General features: G+C 41.0%; 1 protein-coding gene across 9 annotated transcripts in view; it reads left to right on the forward strand.

The window, feature by feature from the left end:
• SYNRG (synergin gamma) overlaps positions 1-16,516 on the forward strand; it is a 75,347-nt gene extending 58,831 nt beyond the window's left edge. For 7 of the 9 annotated variants that reach the window (XM_058560419.1, XM_058560422.1, XM_058560423.1 and 4 more), the window contains 4 exons: positions 437-585; positions 13,918-14,028; positions 14,387-14,422; positions 15,855-16,516. In XM_058560419.1, coding sequence (XP_058416402.1) covers positions 437-585; positions 13,918-14,028; positions 14,387-14,422; positions 15,855-15,986 — 428 coding nt within the window. In that variant the 3' untranslated portion in view covers positions 15,987-16,516. The remainder of the gene's footprint in view (positions 1-436; positions 586-13,917; positions 14,029-14,386; positions 14,423-15,854) is intronic. The other 2 variants (XM_058560421.1, XM_058560427.1) reach the window with 1 other exon arrangement.
• The last annotated feature ends 2,561 nt before the right edge of the window (positions 16,517-19,077 follow it).

Raw genomic sequence — 19,077 nt, forward strand, 5'->3', positions numbered from 1 at the left:
AAGAAGCCAGGAAAAAAAGAAAAAGCTAATACTTGCATAATGCCTACTGTTCTACGAATACTGTTTTAACCTTTTACAGTATTAACCCATTTAATCCCCTCAGCCATCCTTTGAGGAGACACTATTATTATCCCAATTTTACAGATGAGGAAAGTGAGGCACAGAAAGGTTACGTGACTTGCCCAAGGTTACACAGCTAGTAAATGGCAGATCCGGGATTTGAGCCCAAGCAGGGTAGCTCTAGAGTCTGTGCTCTTACCACTAAGTTATACTGCAGTGTTGAGAGGTGGATTGGTCCCAAGGAATAGTGAGTTCACGTCTGTCCGGATATCGTCCTGTTTCCAACTAAGATACCAGCGAGCAGCAATGCTGCCTTTTCTTGCTCATCTCTTTCTCTCCACTTTCGGCACCTAATTCTGCTCTCTCACCCTGTCAGGTGTTGTTGAGGTGTATAGGGTAACCAAACGTGTGGAGCTGGGGATAAAAGCCACCGCAGTGTGCAGTGAGAAACTCCAGCAGTTGCTGAAGGACATCGATAAGGTGTGGAATAACCTAATCGGCTTCATGTCACTTGCCACACTCACGGTAAGCCCATCAGACAAGTCAGCAGTGCTTTCCTTTCCAGAAACCCAAGCTGTAAAGCAGAGTGTATATTACTGTGGTGGCACTTATTGGAGGATGCAGGTGCCTTCTGTATCGTGTTACGTTAGAGAAAGGAGATAACGTTGGTATCGTTAGTTGAATGTTAGTTGAATAGTGCCAGGTTGGCTTCTGGATAGCTCCCGGGCCCATTGTACCTAATAAAATAAGAGTGTAGCATAACGTTCACTCTGTCTACGTCCTTCTTAAGTTACATACAAGTATGCATGTTTTGCAAAGCATTGGTTCGAGTTCCTCCCCTTGCACTTCTAGCTATTTATGTCCCCATATGTGTCATTTTAAAAAAACTGACACGTCCTATGTTGCTTTCCTGTGGTTCGGTTAGCCTTTTTATTTTTTTAGGTTTTTGCATTATTTTAATTTTTTCCTGTTATGAATAGTTCTACTCTGAATATCTTTAAACAAATGACTATTTCCCCGTTTGGGGATGTAGTTGCCCCAAGTGGACTTAAGAGGTCCGAGTGCGTGATTGCACACGCGTGCCTGCATATACAGCTGTTGTTTCATTTCTTACATGGCTAGTTGACAGTGCTACCAGCAATATATAAGTATACATTTCTTCACATTGCGTTCTAGCTTTCTTTGTCAATTTCTTAATTTAACAAGTGTGTAAATGATTCTCTAAAGATGTTTTTTACATTTCTCTCATTTCCTGAGAGGCTAACCAACGTTCCAAATGATAATTTACTATTTTTATTTCCTTTATGCATAAACTGATCATCTATCTCTTGAGCATTTGACTATTGATTCAATGAAATATGGTTATTGACCATACATACTTCACATTCGTAATAGATTTATACACACACACTCGTAAGCTTACATCAGTTATTTTTTTCTCTTATTTCTTCCCTCTTTTTTTTTTTTTACATTTCATTGGGCAAAACTATTTTATTTTTATATATTCATACCTATTCAGTTTATCTCTGATAATATCCTTTATTTCACAATAGTCAGAAATTTATCTTCCTTCCACAGCTGGAATAAATATACTATTCCATTTTTTTTCTTTTTCTTCCTACATGTAATTCTGTGACCCATCTGAGCAGGACTGCAGCCATGTGGTAGGAAGCAATTCTTACTGCGCTGTACAGATAGTCAGGTAGATACCCAGCTATCCCAACAACATGTCTTAAACATCAAATCTTCTCACTATTGTTATGTTGTTCCTGGTTTGTAATATTCAGTTCTTAAAGAATTTAAATTATTTCTAAAATCTCTATTTTGTTCCCTTGGACCATCTCTCAATTTATGACCTAAAATCATCCGGTTTGGGTAATTATTTTTTAAAAATCCTGTTCTGACCAGTACAATAAGAAATGAAGTATAAAATATTTGAAAAGAAGAGATAAAATTATTTTTATTTGATGATGTGAAATACTTCTAGAAATCTGGATTCAAAAGGTTAAATTTAATGAGTTTGGCAAAAATTCATGGCATTCTTACATATTAACAATAGTTAGAAAATATAATAAAAATGGAAACCTAACCTTGTTTTTTTTAATGTATTAAATCATTCAGGCCCTGTCACTTCTGACCACATAGCTAGGGTTACTGGTTCATTTTTCTATCCCTTATCAGTCTGTTCTACACACCACTACTAGGCAGTTCGTTCTAAAATGCAGATCTGATCATGTCACTTAAATCCCGCTGAAAATCCTGCAGTAGGCTCTCTGTGGTTTTCAGGATCAAGTGTAAACTCTTTAGCTCAGTGTATAAGGTCTTTTCTATCAGTTGGACTGCCCTTGCCTCTCTTTCTCTGTTAGACTGGTTTTCCCTCTGGGCTCTGCATCATTTCCCCCCAAAAGTCATTCCAGGAGCCCTTCAGGCTGAGTCCAATGCCCTTCCTGTGTGTGTCCATGGCACGTTTCTCTCTAGTGTAGCACTTACCACGCTGGTTGATAATTGTGTGGTGACTTGTTTCTTGCCCACCAGCTTGTTAGTTCCTTAAAAGCAGGACTGTGGGGCTGGCCTGGTGGCTTAGCGGTTAAGTGCGTGCGCTCCGCTACTGGCTGCCCGGGTTCGGATCCCGGGCGCGCACCAACGCACCGCTTCTCCAGCCTTGCTGAGGCCGCGTCCCACGTACAGCAACTAGAAGGATGTGCAACTATGACATACAACTATCCACTGGGGCTTTGGGGAAGGAAAAAAAGGAGGAGGATTGGCAGTAGATATTAGCTCAGAGCCGGTCTTCCTCAGCAAAAAGAGGAGGATTAGCACTGATGTTAGCTCAGGGCTGATCTCCCTCACAAAAAAAAAAACAAAACAGGACTGTGTCCTTTATTTCTTTACATTCTAACACAGTGTGTGGTGAAACTTTTTACTTTTTGTTTTATACTTTTTTGAACCTTCCAGTTTTTTCAAACTGGATATGCATTTTTGTACCTGGTAATTTTAATAACTGATTTAAATTTTTTAGATAAATGGATAAGGAAAATAAAACAGAGAAAATGAAAGTAGGGAAGATAAGATAAAACCAAGAATGAAGTTAAGTGTACCAAAAGTGTGTGCTTTTAAAGTTGCCTTGACCCTTTCCAGGAACTGATGTAAAGAAGGCACAATGAAGTCCCTGACTCACTGTGTTCATAACATAAAAAGAAACCCACTACTCAGGAGAAGCATAATTATTTCTGGTACTAACATCAGAAAGAAATTTCTTTTGTGGGTTCTCGTAAAGAGGAAACTAATAAAACCTACCTTATCTTCAAAAATATTCTTTCAGTAAATAAAGCAACAGATTTCATTGAGTAGTTTCCTATGAAATCCCTCCATATAGGCTGAATGGCATAGCTCCAAGTACAATTAGTAAAAGTCATTCTAAGTGAGGAAAAAATAGACTAAATGGTAACCTAGGAAAAAGTGTGGCAGTACATACTGATGGTGGACTCCTGTCTTTGCTCTGTAAAGAAAACATAGAAATCAATGTGAAATATACCAACATCCCAGTAAAAATCTGAGCAAAAACATGAAGTGATTCATAAAAGAGGAGGCACAGCTTATCAGTAAACATTAATTCAGATTAACACGAGACTTCCTTTTTTACCTACTAATAAGCCCAGTTTTTGTTTGGTTTGTTTATTTGAATCCTAATAGTGTTGATGTGGTAAAGTGTGGACTATTCCTTAGGGAATTTATTAAAAGCAAGACCACATTTTGTTCATCTTTTGTTCTCAATCCGAGCCCAGTGCCAGGCACTGTGTAAATACCCAGTAAAAGCTGAATGAATTAAAGGACTTACAGACATTCAGAGTGGTTGACTCAGTAATTCCACTTCTAGGAAAACTTCCTAAAGCAACAGTTCTAAATACAAACTCACAAAAAGAAGTCAAATGCACAAGTTGTTCTTGGTAAAAGTGAAAAATTGGAAATAACCTAAAAGTCCAAACCTAGAGGATTAGCTAAGTAAATTGTGTGAAGCTTCATAATAGGATGTTATACAGCCATTTTTTAAAGGAGCGCAAAGTTTGAAATAACACAGAGCTGTTTGTACAGGGCTGGAAGGAAATATGCCAAAATGGTAATAGGGTTGTGTTTGGGTGATGAAATCCTTGTCTTTTTAAAAAATATTTCTAAACTCCAGCTACGAATGAAGTTGCTTGGCTAGTATGTCTGCGAGGCTGCCTGTGAGGCTGTGGGACAGAGAAGGATGTGTCACCAGTTGCCTGTCAGAGAGCACTGTTAACATTGCCGTTCGTCAGAGCCTCGCTACTCAGTCTTACAAAAGTCTTACCTCAAACCCATTTGTTCCATGTTTTTACAGCAACAAGATATCTAAGGCCAAGCATTAGGAATCTGGAGATAGTATGTGTCTGGGTCTCTCCTAATTTACCCTCCTTCAGCTTCCTAACCTTGTACTAATATGGACCAGGTTAAGCCTGACTATCATCATTAGCCAACTTTAACTGCCTGCTTACTATGTGCTAGATGCTGTTCGTAACTCTTTATATAGATGTAATTTACTTAATACAGCAGTCTTGAGGGTAAAGACTATTATTCTCCCCCTTGTACAGATGAAGAAAGTGAGGCACAGACATATTGGTGAGACCTAGATTCAGTCTGAAAGTCAGAAGTCTGCTCTTTCAACCACTCCACTCTTGACTCCTTGAAATGGGCAAGTTGGGTGGGTAAAACCAGAGATGTGCAAAAGCCTTTTTAGGGAGAATGAGTTGTTATTTAGCATCAAGGTTGAGATGAAACACCAGAAATCTATCCTGGCAGCAACTTGATATAAACGGTCAGGTTCTTTTCTGTGCACTTTTTCCTCTATTTGTATCCCAGAACTGTAGACTAGCTTAAAAGCCTCCCCCTTTCCACTTAGATTTTAAGGTTGTTTGTTTTGGTGGCAATCAGTTTCTCATTGTAATTAACACTTTGAAAACTAGATTTCTATGCAAACCCTCAAATACAAACTCATCTCTTCCGGTGCTGTTAGAAAAAGACGGCTGTGATTGCAAAGCATTTTTGTTTGCCACAGACTCTTTGAAGAAAAGGTATCACAAAAGACTAAGCATATTAACCAAGCTCATTATATATTAGTCCTTTTCAATTTGGGGCAAAGGATGATTGGGGAGAATCCTGGCCTGGGTTGCTGTCATGTGTTTACTTCTTTGAGGTGACTACTGTCAGTGGGTGAGATGGAAGCTGGTTTCATCCTTGTACATATTTCCAGACTTCCAAGCTCCCACGATGCTATAGCTGCTCATGAGAAAGGCTTGCCTTCTAGACCTTGATTGTCTCTTCAGGCCTTTCTTTCTTTTCTTTTCTTTTATCCTTTTTTTTTTTTTTTTGTAAAATATATATGCAGTAAAATGCAAAAATATTAGTTATACCATTCAATGAGTTTTGACAAATGCGATTGCATGCCCCTATCCAGATTTGGAGTAGTCTACCATTCCAGAAAGTTTCCTTCTGTTCCTTCGTTGTCATCACCCCCCTGAGAGATAATCCCTGTTCTGATTTTTTTACAACAAGGATTAGTTTTGTTCAGACCTTTTTAAAGAAGCCATGGAATTTGATTTTGTGATTTCGAAGAAAGCCTATTGAGTTTGGTCACCCATCTAACCTGGGAGTGTTGCCCTGTTCACTTATGGTGGTTCTAAATCCCGCAGTGAGGCAAAATAGGAGGTACGTGGGAAGAGTGGCCAGGCATTCGTGCCCTCTTCTTGAGACTCCCATTAGGAACATCTATTTCTAGCATCTATGTCTAGATACTAGAGAGTGATTTTGCCTGACATTTTTTTAGACACCAGGTAGGAGTATAGAGATTAATTAGTCTGCAACTAGACAACACACGAATGCACTGTAAATTGTACATGAATGCCACTCAGTACTCTTTTCTCTAATTACCCATGCTCTTCTAGTTATAAATGCTTTTTTCACCTGGTTGGCTGTGACAGAAAAACAATCATTCTCTGCTCAGGTATTTTTCCTGATTCTACTGTGTCGTTTCGTGTTGAAAACTGGTAGATCCTTGGTCTATAACACTTACTTGAGTTGCCCACTGCATGAGGAACAGCATACATTCTACAGAAGAAGTATGAGACTTGTCATGAAGAAGCTTTCACTCTAAAAATAGATGCATAAGTGTAAGTGACACACAAACCAACATCTTCAATTCAGTTGGAACAAAACTATACAAACTCCAAGGACTCTGGATTAGAGGCTCACAGCAGAGAAATCTTTACTGGAGAGAGGCATGATTGAGGTTGTGTAGGAAGCTTTTAACTCTACACCATGGTTTCATTTTAGGTAGAATTTAAAGTTTCTTAATGAACCAAATTGCCAGAGTCAGACTCTTCGATTCCAGTAATACCAACATAATAGTTATTGTTTATTTTATACCTAGAACCTGCCATGCATTGTGCTATATGCTTTACATTCATTCTCATTTAATCCTGGTAACAATTCCATGAGGTCAATAGTATAATCCCCATTTTCACAGGTGAAGAAATTGGGGCTCAGAGAAGATGAAACTTGCCTGAAACTGACAAATCTGGGATTTGAATGCACATCATCATTTAAAAATCCATTCTTTTTCCTATTGTTAGTCTCAGCTTCCAAGATGCTAAAAAAGACTGGTTGCTTCCTATGAAGACTCCATGAAACTCTTTCCATCAAAAGGCAGCTGCATTACTTTTCTCCCCCCAGAGAAAGTTCCAGAATGTTGGTGCTGCATTGCAGTAGTGATGCTTGGGCCAAGGAAAGCAGAGCACACAGTCTGAAACTCCTTAATATTTCTTTTTTTTTTTTTTTTTTTGTGAGGAGAAAAGCCCTGTGCTAACATCTGCCAATCCTCCTCTTTTTTTTTTTTTTTTTTTTTGCTGAGGAAGACTGGCCCTGGGCTAACATCCATGCCCATCTTCCTCCACTTTACATGGGACGTCGCCACAGCATGGCTTGGCCAAGCGGTGCGTCGGTGCGCGCCTGGAATCCGAACTGGCGAACCCCGGGCTGCCGCACCGGAGCGCGTGCACTTAACTGCTTGTGCCACCGGGCCAGCCCCTCCTTAATATTTCTTTAAGCTGCAAGTTTCATTAACAAAGTTTTATATTCCTCTTTCCCTTTAATACTCCCTTTATCCATGGACTAATACTCCCTCTTGTGGTAGAAGTGTATCTCCTCTGGGCACAGACTGTGAAGGAACTGTTCTTTCTCAAGAGGTAAAAATCATCTGTTTTAGTGAGATGAGTGTAGTGCTTTCTAAGGTTCTATCTCATGGATGTGGGTTGAAGTTCAGTAGGTTTGGAACAAAGAAAGACTCAGTCTTGGAAGACAAAACTAATCCATTTTTGCCATATAAAATCCATGAAAAGAGACAGGACTGTTATTTTCCTGACCTCTAGTCAATTGAGAATCACACAGGTTCTTTGATTCCCTTATTATCCTCAGTAGAATAAAATTCTTTTGTACTTCCTTTCATGAAAATGTGAACAAAGCAGTGAATTTCAGAGTACTTACTTCCTATTGCTGTGGCATATCAGGAGAACAGTTTTTTAAAATAATGATGGCATTTTTGTCATCTTGCCAGTCTGCACAATGTTTTAGAGACAGAATCTTCATCATGTCTCTGCATGGTTATCCTTGGCTGATAGAAAGTGGATATGGTAGACAGAATAATGCCCCACCTCCAAAGATATCCACGTCCTAATCCCTAGAACCTGTGACTTTGTTACCTTATATGGTAAAAGGGACTTTGCAGATGAGATTAAGTTAAGGGTCTTTAGATGGGGAACTTATCCTGGATTATCCAGGTGGGCCTAGTGTCATCACAAGGTTCCTTATAAGAGGAAGGCAGGAGAATAAGAGTGAGAAAAAGCAATGTGACAATGGAGGCAGAGAGAGAAAGATTGGCAGATGCTAAACTATTGGCTTTGAAGATGGAAGATGGGACCACACTCCAAGGAATGTGCAGGCGATCTCTAGAAACTAGAAAAGGTAAAGAAACATATGCTCCCTTAGAATTTCCAGAAGGCATGCAGCATTGCCAACCCATTTTTAGGCTTCTGACCTGCAGAACTGTAAGAGAATAAATTTATGTTGTTTTAAGCCACTAAATTTGTGCTGATTTGTTATAGCAGCAATAGGAAAAATTACATAAAACATTGTAACCAAGAATGATTACATTGTAACCCAACAGTTACATTGTAACCAAAACCAAAAGTATAGAATTGCTTGTGGAACCTGTGTCTAGATCACTCTTTATATCTGTCAAATTAGGTTAGGTTATGCTGCAGTAACAAACAACCTCCACCCCACCCCCGCCATCTTCGTGATGTAAAACAACAAAGCTTTATTTCTTGTTCCTGCTATATGTCCGTCTCAAGTTAGAGGGGTCTCTGTGCCATTTTCTTCTCACTCAGGGACCTGGGTTGACAGAGCCTCCACTATGTGCAACATAGCTGGTCACCATGGGAGGGTCAAGGGAACATAACAAATAGCATATTGGTCTTAAAGGCTTCCTTCCAGAAGTGACACTTATGACTTATGCTCATAGTCTGTTGACCATGGCAAGTTAACACAGCCATGCCTAATTTAAGAGGACAGGGGAAGCCCATACTAACATTTGAGGGCAGAAGAAGAATGAGGATGTTGGTGAAGAACACTAATTTCTGTCAAACTCTTCTTCCTTAATAATGATTTTCGGGGCCGGCCCAGAGGCGCAAGCCGTTAAGTGCGCGAGCTCCACTGTGGCAGCCCAGGGTTCGCCGGTTCGGATCCTGGGCGTGCACTGACGCACTCGCTTGGCCAAGCCATGCTGTGGCGGCGTCCCATATAAAGTGGAGAAAGATGGGCACGGATGTTAGCCCAGGGCCACTCGTCCTCAGCAAAAAAAAAAAAGAAGAGGATTGGCAGATGTTAGCACAGGACTGATCTTCCTCACATACACACAAACACCAAAAAAAATAATGATTTTCTTGGACACCATTTTAGCGGTTTATTATTGGCTGAAGATTCAGGATTATTTATCCCAGTCTGACTCTAGGACTTGTCAGTGTATGCAGGTCATGTATAATGTAATTTTTTTAATCTTTACTAAATGCATGAAATATTTGCTAATTAAAGTAAATGACATTCAATTTAAGGTGGCGTGTAGAGGGCATACCTTCTTATAGAAGTACAGCCATTCATTGGTGTCACACTGTTACTATGTATTACAGCAATCTCCCTGCTTATAATGTGTATTTATAAAGGGTAATTTTATCATTGGAAAGATTAATTGGACGACAGGGTAATTTATGCAGAGCCTTATGATTTTCACTGGAGATTACAATATGACCTTTTCATTTGCTTCCCTTATGCCTTTGATAAACAGATATTAAAGCGTTTTTTTATGAATTTGGTTTATTTCAAGATTCAGTTTTCCCAGATTCTAATTATTTCTCAAATAGTCCTTATTCAGTAACATGATAAATATCTATAATGTAGATGACAGAAGTGCTGTGTTTTTAACCTCTTCAAAAAGCTTGTTAGATTTTATTTGTCAAAGTGAGTAATTGTGATAATCATTTAGAGTATTTTATCCTTTCCAGAGCACTTTTTATACATCTGTGAGGGTCCCAACACCAACTGAGGGAGGGAGGGCAAGTGACAGTGTTACCATTTTACAGATGACGGAATTGGACAGCAAATACGTGATAGTACCACTTGTTTCTAGGTTTGACCAAAGTGGCCATGATTGCACTAAAAAGGAAAAAAGAAAAATTATCCTCTGGCTGGGCTAAAGCCATGTAGGTCAGCCACCACGATCAGAGTCCTCAGGTTGAAACATCCACCTCCTGTTTTCTTCTTTGAGAAGGGTCTGTTCTTCCTTCCCTAGGTGTGATCTGAATGGATCAGCTCAGGTTAGTTTAAGAAAGGTTTGTGGTGCTAGTACATGGTTTATTATTTCAAATTAGGGAGGGATGGGAAACAGCGTACATAACGCACACATTTTTCTACGGAGAAGTCAATTTTTTTTTCTGCAGAAGGATAATACAATTTTGTAAATACAAAACCAGTATAATAACTCCTCAGTGGTTCAGCCTAAAATAACTATAGAAAAAGAGGCTATTATTTTAGCAGGAATTTGCCATCATCCTGGGTCGCCTCAGTATCCATGAGGAAAAATCAGCCAACACACCATGCTCCCAGACCACAGGACCCTTCTCTCCATCTTTCTTCAGCCGCACACTTGCATAATCATACTGGATTGTGTTATCACATCAGATTGCAGTGCCTGTGCGATCTTAAATTCAGACATCTTTCTGAGCCCAAATTGGTAATCTTCTAACTTTCTCACACTTGACTTGTACTGCTCTTGTTTTTCGTTCTCAAGACAAGACAATTGTTTGACCCTTTTACTTTGTGCCTATCAACTCCCTTCCATCGTCACTTCCTTTCCCACCTGCTTAGTCCTTAGCTTTTGAGGTTATTTATGTCTGTCCTACAACAACCAACTGTCCAGATTTGCTCAGGGATTTCCTCAGAGCTAAACCAGAACAGTCTTGCACAAACCAGGAAGTTGGTCTCCCTAGTCTGTTATATCCGTATGTGGAAATACTACATAATGGTACTGCTGGCGTCTCTTCCCAACTCTGTGTTCAGTGACATCACATTGGTAGCTTGAAATCAACTATGGTGGGAGTATTTATAACATGGAAATCAGCAAATGCTACAAATCAGGGCTTGATTTGTTGTTTTGTTGATTGTCTAGACTTAAGAAGGTGATAGAGAATGTTATTGCAGATTAAACTTAAAAGTATGCTGAGTCTGTAGCCATTGTACTATGAATAGAATAAAAAGTTAAGGAGGGGCCAGGCCCGTGGCGTAGCGGTTAAGTGTGCGCGCTCTGGGTTCGGATCCTGGGCGCACACCGACGCACCACTTGTCAAGCCATGCTGTGGCAGCGTCCCACATAAAGTGGAGGAAGATGGGCATGGATGTTGTTAGCTCAGGGCCAGTCTTCCTCAGCAAAAAGAGGAGGATTGGCATGGATGTTAGCTCAGGGCTGATCTTCCTCACAAAAAAAAAAAAAAGTTAAGGAAATAGTCTTCAGTATTTGAGAACTATTATCTGATTCGACAAAGAAGTCACGTATTTGACAGATGAGTGAAGTTCTGAAATACGTCTGTGTTGTTTAGTCTTAGTCCTTAACATGAAAACATCAACCAACATTCACGTCAGAACTACACTCTTTCAAGAAAGCAAGCATATAGGTTAACTGTGTATCCAGGAGTTGGGCAAAAGTCAAAGAAAGCATTCTGTGAGAATCAAGCGACTATATAGAATTTGCGATAAGGGTGATTGTATATTTTATTATTATTTAGAAATTCTGTGCTACACATCCTCTATGTCAGTAAAATTTATAATCAACTTATACGTGTGTGTTTGTGTGTATATATGTATTGGTATGTGTGCACATACTTTTTCTTCTTTGGAAAATCAGTTCTTAGTGGTGGGGGGGGGGGTGTTGATTTTGCCCCCAAATTGGCCAGGGATCCTGCTAAACTTCCCACAATGCAGAAGACAAGCCCCACAACAGAGAATCACCCAGCTTAAAATGTCAGGGGTGCCAAGTTTGAGAAACTCTCCTCTAGGGCATACATAAGCAAAATAAATTGGTTTAGGTATATCAAATTTTTTCACATTAAGAATCCAACTCTTGGGCCGGCCCCGTGGCTTAGCGGTTAAGTGTGCGTGCTCAGCTGCTGGCGGCCCGGGTTCAGATCCCGGGCGCGCACCAACGCACCGCTTCTCCGGCCATGCTGAGGCCGCGTCCCACATACAGCAACTAGAAGGATGTGCAGCTATGACATACAACTATCTACTGGGGCTTTGGGGGAAAAAATAAATAAATAAAATTAAAAAAAAAAAAAAGAATCCAACTCTTCTGAATCTTTTTTTTTTTTTGGTTTTGTTATTCAGGGGTTTTTCTAAATTGAGGAGTAACTTACATACAATGAAATGCACAGATCTTAAAAATGTATATAGTTGGATCAGTTTCGACAAATGCATACAGCCTTGTGGCCCACACCCCACCCATGTATGGAGTATTTTCACCACCTCCTAAAGTTCCCTCTTGCCCCTTCGCAGTCAATCCTTTGATCTGATTCCAAAACTACTGATCTATTTTCCACAGATTTCCATCACCATAGATTTGCCTGTTCTAGAACTTTATATAAATGAAATTATGTAGTATATATGTCCTTGTGTCTGGCTTCTTAGCATGTTTTAAAAATTCATCTGTGTTGTATTAGTTTGACCCCTTTTATCACTGAGTAATATTCCATTGTTTTAGTATACCATGGTTTTTTTAACTCATTTTCTTGTTCATAGACACATGCTATTTCCAGTTTGGGCTAATAGGAATAGAACTGCTATAAATATATTTTGTACAAGACTTTTGTTAACATAGGTTTTCATTTCTCTTGGATAAATATCTCGGAGTGGAATTGCAAGCTCATATAATAAATGTATATTTTAACGTTTAAGAAATTAACAGCTTTCTGAAGTTCGGACCTGCCCTTTTAATCATTGGGTTACACTCTCCATATTGCGTAGGTTTATTGTAAGGAATAAATTAAATAATGCATGTAAAGAGCTTAGTGTAGTGCCTAGCACAAGTAAGACCTTGAGTTATTAGCTGCTGTTGTAGTTACTGTCTATAGCTGATAACTTCCAAATCTCTCACCCTTGAGCTCTGGGCCTGTATCTCCATCTGCCTGCTTATACAACATCAGAACTCGGCTGTCCCATAGGCAGCTCCACCTCAGCTTGTACCGAACTGAACTCTTCTCCTCAATCTCCATCTGCAAACTTGGCTCTCCTCTCATGTGCCTTGTTGTGGTGAATCCTGTCAGTTGCCCAAGCCTCTCCCCTCCTTGCACATCTAACATCACCCAGGCCTGTTGATTCTACTGCCTTAATAGCTCTTGCAAGTGTCCATTACTCTCCCTTCCCCACTGTTGCTACCATAGTCCTGACCTTCAGTGTCTGTCTCCTGGATCACTACAACAGCCTTGTAACTGAGGCCCATACCTGAGGATTGCCGCTGCCACTTCATTGCCTACACTGCAGCCATGGGATCTGTCCCTAAGACAGACCTGATCCTGTCATGGTCCAATTAGAACCCTTAATGGCTTCCCAGGATAAAGTTGCAACCCTCATATTCCTTTCAAGGCCTTCCTGCCCCGGTTTCATCTCCTACCTCCTTTCATAAGCTTGGTTCCTATGCCCTAGATTTCTTCCTGTACCGGATCTTTTGCTTAGAGGCCTTTGCCTGTGCTGCTTGTTCTAGGTAGAATAAATATCCTTCCCTCCCTTACCTCATCCTACCCCGTCCCTTGACTTAGCATATACCCATCAGGACTCAGCCAAGATGTTTCTAAGTTCTAGGAGGCATTCTCTGCCGTTAGGTTCCTTTTCCCTTGCGTTGGGGTAAGTGACCCACCCCCCACACACACCCCTCCGCCTTGTGTGCTGGCACTCAGTACTTACCCCTAGTGTGGCTCTCATGGCACTGTGTTGCCCGATACCTACCTGGCCCCACCCCTGGACTGAGTTCTCAGAGCACAAGGCCCATTTTTCACTCATGTTAGCATTCCTAGCACCTAGAACCCAGCGGGTACTCAGTGAACGTGTGGGAAATTGCATAATTGTATTGGTGGTATTAAAGAGTTTACTTCATTTGCTGCTGGACCTTTTGAGGATGAGTGATCAGAGTGAAGCCAACAGCATTTGGAATTGCTGAGTTCTTACCCATTTGTCTTGTCCTCACAGCCCGATGAAAATTCACTGGATTTTTCCTCTTGTATGCTACGGCCTGGGATTAAAAATGCTCAGGAACTTGCTTGTGGGGTCTGCCTTTTAAACGTGGACTCCAGGAGCCGGGTAAGTCACACGCCTTCCCCCTGCAGATGGCAGAGCACCTCCCTGATAGGACCTGGGGGACAGCCCCATCGAGCCCACTTCACTGCAAGGTCTGTGGCCAGAGGAGGGGATTTTATGAAGCTCTGAAATCTGACCACAAGCACAGATACATTCTTTCAAAAGGGCAGTGGGGGAAGCTGTTGAGGGAATGGATGCAGTTCTTGCCTTTGTAACGAGCATGCTGTTTGCATTGTGTCTGCAGCACCCTGTGCACAGTAGGGTGGTAAAGAGAAAAGGTTAAACCTGTAAGGATTTGTTTGGAGGCAAGAGGCCCTGTTCTGGGAATTTTGTTGACCTTATGGTTTCAACGTTATTTCAGAAAGAAGAGAAGCCTGCAGAAGAACATCCTAAAAAAGTATGAACCACTTACACATTATCTTAGCATCTCCATCTTAATTTTGAGTGTGGAAGGCAAATCTGATGACTCCACTGCCATCCTGAACCGTTCCAATCATGAATCCTTTACTGAGTCATTTTTGTTCCCATAACGTTTGATTTAATCAACTAACGTGTCTGTGTGGATTCGCTTCCGTCCTGTTTGCATGCTTGTATCTCTTAATGGGCTTCTGGTGTTGTGGTTATTTTTCTGTGATAAACAGGGTAACAGAATGAGCCAATTCTGAAGACTGGACGTTGTAGTGACACAGAATGAGATCAAAGAGCTCAGGATTTGGCCATTATCAGACAAAAACAAATTGTTTGGGTTTGAGAGTTTTGTTTTATTTATTTATTTACTTATAGTGCTTTAGAAAACACCCAGGAAGTGGCTGAGGTTAGGACTGGCTGGTTGTAACTTACGATAAGCATTTGCTGTTGTTAGTGCCGTCCAGTCGATTCTGACTCCTAGCGACCCTGTGTACAGTAAAAGGGAACCCTGCCCGGTCTTTTTGCACCATCCTCTCACCATCGGGCACTATATCAGACACTGCTCCACTGCTACTGATAGGGTTTTCATGGCCAATTTTTGGGGAAGTGGGGGGCCAGGTCCTTCTTCCTAGTCTTGGTCTGGAAGCGCCACTGAAACCTGTCCACCATGGGTGACCCTGCTGGTATTTGAAATACAGGTGGCATGGCTTCCAGCATCACAGCAACATGCAGCTAGCAGTGTATGACAACTGACAGACGGGTGGTGTGGTTCTCTCACTGGGAAGCGAACCCGGGCCGCAGCGGTGAGAGCATCGAATCTTAACCACTAGACCACCAGGACTGGCTCCCTATAAGCATTGTGTACTCATCTGGAAATAATTCTTATGTGTTTAATATCTTTTTTTTTTTTTTTTTTACAAACCCTATACCTATTTGGACTTTTTAATTATGTCAGTTCACTTATCAGCTCCCAATGGCATTAGACCCTAAGAGTTTTTTAATCTTTTGTTTTCGTTCATGATAGGACTGTAATCAGCCACAGAAATTTAAGGGATTACATGTTACAGTCAAGTGCCAGCCTCAGGGGAAGGGCTCCCTTCAGCACAATGAGGGATAAAAATTGTCCATAGCCCTCGGCTATTTTAGTTCCCCATATCATGACCTCCCCGCTCTGTCTGCCTTTTCTATGAAAGATTTGACCTCCTTTTGCTGAAACTGGGTTTAATGGTAAAGTTTTTTTATACCTTTAATTAGCAGTGGGAAACTTTTCTCACTTGAATTCCTAGAGCCACCTGCTCGGTTTTTGTGTGTGTGCCAGTTTGGCCTCAGCCTCTGTGACCCGGAGAGGTGTACGTGCTGCTTGCTGATCAGCTCTTAGGTGCAGAAGCCTGACTTGCCCCACATCTCTCTATTTCCGGCAGGCATTCAACTCAGAAACAGACAGTTTCAAGCTGGCATATGGAGGACACCAGTATCACGCCAGCTGTGCCAACTTCTGGATCAACTGTGTTGAACCAAAACCTCCTGGCCTCATCCTGCCTGATTTGCTCTGAAAAGCTCCTCTGTGAAGTACCAAATTCATAAAAAAATGTACCAAGTACCATGGGTTGTGACCCCAGGGGGTGACAGGGACCGATAAACAGAATGCAAGTACTGCAAAGTTCACCTCCATGAATCTACGTGAAGAATTTCGTAAGAGGAAGAGGGGGAGAAAAGCTGCGGAAAGTTCCCGGTCATTCCTGCAGACGACCTTTGTCCCCTAGGTCCCACTGCCAGTCTTTGGGATTTGAGGTAAAATTGTCCAAACTGCATGTGGCACCAGAAGTTTGCTGACTTATCTCTAGTTCTCTTAAGCTATTTTAAAATATGGACAATTTTCTTTAGCTAAGGAATAATTTGTTGCTGCAGTATTGAAACTGTGAAGAATTGACATTTGAAGAAAAATAAATTATTGTTGTAGGAATGGAATTGGCAAGAATGTTTCGAGCCAGTGTTTGTTTATATCTAGAACACTTATTGTCCTGTGAAGTAGTATGCATTTAATTTGTTAATATCTGAAATGAATAAAAAGGGGAAATTGTGATTAAATTGATGTTCTGTCTTTTTATAGAAAAAATTCTGCTCGTCTCCATTGGACAATGGCAGGTAGGTGAGGGAAGATTTACCAACTTTGTCACAACTGAACCAGTTCTCTACTCCTTTTGTTCATTTCTAAAACTATCAACTTCAGAAGACTTAAAACATGCCTGGGCACTTTGCAGTGGAGAAGCATGTTCATTTTGACAGAGGCCCAAATCCTGTGTATCAGGATGAATATCCTTCCCTTTTGGGACCTTCACTGAAAACCCTATTTTACCTCACACACAGACTGTGAACATGGTATTTTTTTCAGACAAGATTTGGAAAGGCAGCTGAATGTAATCTCTCTGCAGTGGCCTCTGTCCAAATTTCCAGAAATGACTGCATAGGGACCAATACTGATGTACCTGTGTGAGAGACCTGAAAATTAATTCAGGATTAGACGGTGGAGTTCCTGGCCTAGTGAGAATAGGAAAATGTATATTTGTAGTAGAAGTACATGACTTAAAAGCAGTGGAAGAAAATTGTTCAAAAACAGCACTGAATTTTAGAAGGAAAAGGTTCATGGTCTTTGGTGTCGGGAATTTTCTTTGCCACTTAAACTGAATGCATAAAATTAGAAAAAAAGCAAAGTGGTTAAGGACTATGTTATTCCTGGGAAGAACATGCCAATCTAGGACACACATTTCTCTGAATTGTTAATTATGTGCTTTATGAAGGGATTTTGAATCTTGTTTGTTTCACTTTGTGTGACTGAGGCTTTCTGACCTAGACGTAGTTTTTATTTGTAAACTGAAAAAGTTGGTTTTGTCTATGTAATTGCTACTTTACATAATTAGATTATTTTCCCTTCTCAGGAGAAAGCTTGAGGAAATTCTATTTTGTTCCACCTTATAGCTTCTACTTTCATCTTCTCCAAGAAAGGTACAGAACGTTTTCATTGAAGAGCTGTTGATGCGGCTTCTGCTTCACCTTGCTGCGCTCCAGAATGCAGAGCAGCGTTGATGAATAAGTGTTTTTCTCATTTGCTCCAGATGATACCATCTTCCCTGCTAACGACTGAGACAGCTGTCTCTGCATCGTTACCTCCAGAGCCTTTGCCTCCACAGGGCTGGTGGGCTGTTAGTAACAACACAGTGGGCTGGTCCCTCGCAGGCTTTTCCTGAGGCCTCTGCGCTCCACTTCAGCCTGAGCAGCACCAGCGGTTTCAACGAGGCACCAGAATTCAAGCAGGCTTGTTTAACTGGTCTTGCACATTCCATAATAGACCATGACGACAAACTCTACCTTTGTGACGAGACTGTCTCCCAGTTTTTACATTGCTGAGACATTTTTTGGAAATGCTATATGGACTATTATTGTCACAGTGGCCTATATCAATGTCATTTTAAAAAGTCAGCTCATCTGTTAACTAGATTGGTTTCCATTCTTAGATATATTCCAGAATCTCAGATAAAATTCCTAAATATAATTACTGCTGACCTTACCAAGTAAGACAGGTTTAGTCACTCCATGGGAGGTGCAAGAGGAGAATACAGCAGACAGCAACACAAAGCCTTTGCTGTGAAAAGTATTCACTACTTTAGTATCTGTTTAATAGTGGAAATGTTTTATGAGATACCACCAATAAGGATTTGGGGGAGTGTGGAATACCAGTGCTTTGATTTTATTTATGCAAGTTTATTAAAATGACTCAACACTGCATTCAGCTCCACCTCAGCTCTTGTTAGCCAAGAGCCCAGTGTCCTTGGAAACAGTTACCAAGGTTACACATTTCTATACTGTGTATTGTGCAGGCAGCTTCACCCCACTGCTTGAGTGGTGATTAATAAGCACTTTTCTTTTTTGGCATTGTGTTTTGCCTTTGAAAATTTTATGGCCTAGTATGTAATTTAATTTTTGTCTGGACATGCTTGAGGTAGAAGAGGCACGGGGTATATCAGGATATTTATTATCCATGCTTTATTGTTCCTGTGGCTACTAGTTAGCACTCTACATGGGTTGCATATTTTAAATTATTTGACTATTTTGCGTGCATATACATATATTTTTGTTGTTTGTTTAAAAGATGCCTTCTACTTGCTTTTTTTTTGTGAGGAAGGTCAGCCTTGTGCTAACATCTGCCAGTCCTCCTCTTTTTTGCTGAGAAAGACTGGCCCTGGGCTAACATCCGTGCCCATCTTCTTCCACTTTATATGGGACGCCGCCACAGTGTGGCTTGCGAAGCGGTGCGTTGGTGCGCGCCCGGGATCCGAACTGGCAAACCCTGGGCCGCTGCAGCAGAGTGCACGCACTTAACTGCTTGCCCCACCGGGCTGGCCCCCCTTCTACTTGCTTTTTATTTAATGACTAGTATGTTCTTAAGCTCTGAAAAGATTATAGGGCCTTTATGTTATAGAAATTTGAAATGCCTGCTCTGCACTGGGATCACTACAAAAATTCCCTAACAAACACCTTCTAGGTCACCCACCGTCCTTTGTGACCAGCTAACAAACTCTGACATTTAGGTTAGAAAAGTGAGTGAGGGCCGGCCCCGTGGCTTAGCGGTTAAGTGCGCGCGCTCTG

This window comes from Diceros bicornis, chromosome 18 (assembly GCF_020826845.1).
Source record: "Diceros bicornis minor isolate mBicDic1 chromosome 18, mDicBic1.mat.cur, whole genome shotgun sequence".
NCBI classification, from domain to species: domain Eukaryota; kingdom Metazoa; phylum Chordata; class Mammalia; order Perissodactyla; family Rhinocerotidae; genus Diceros; species Diceros bicornis.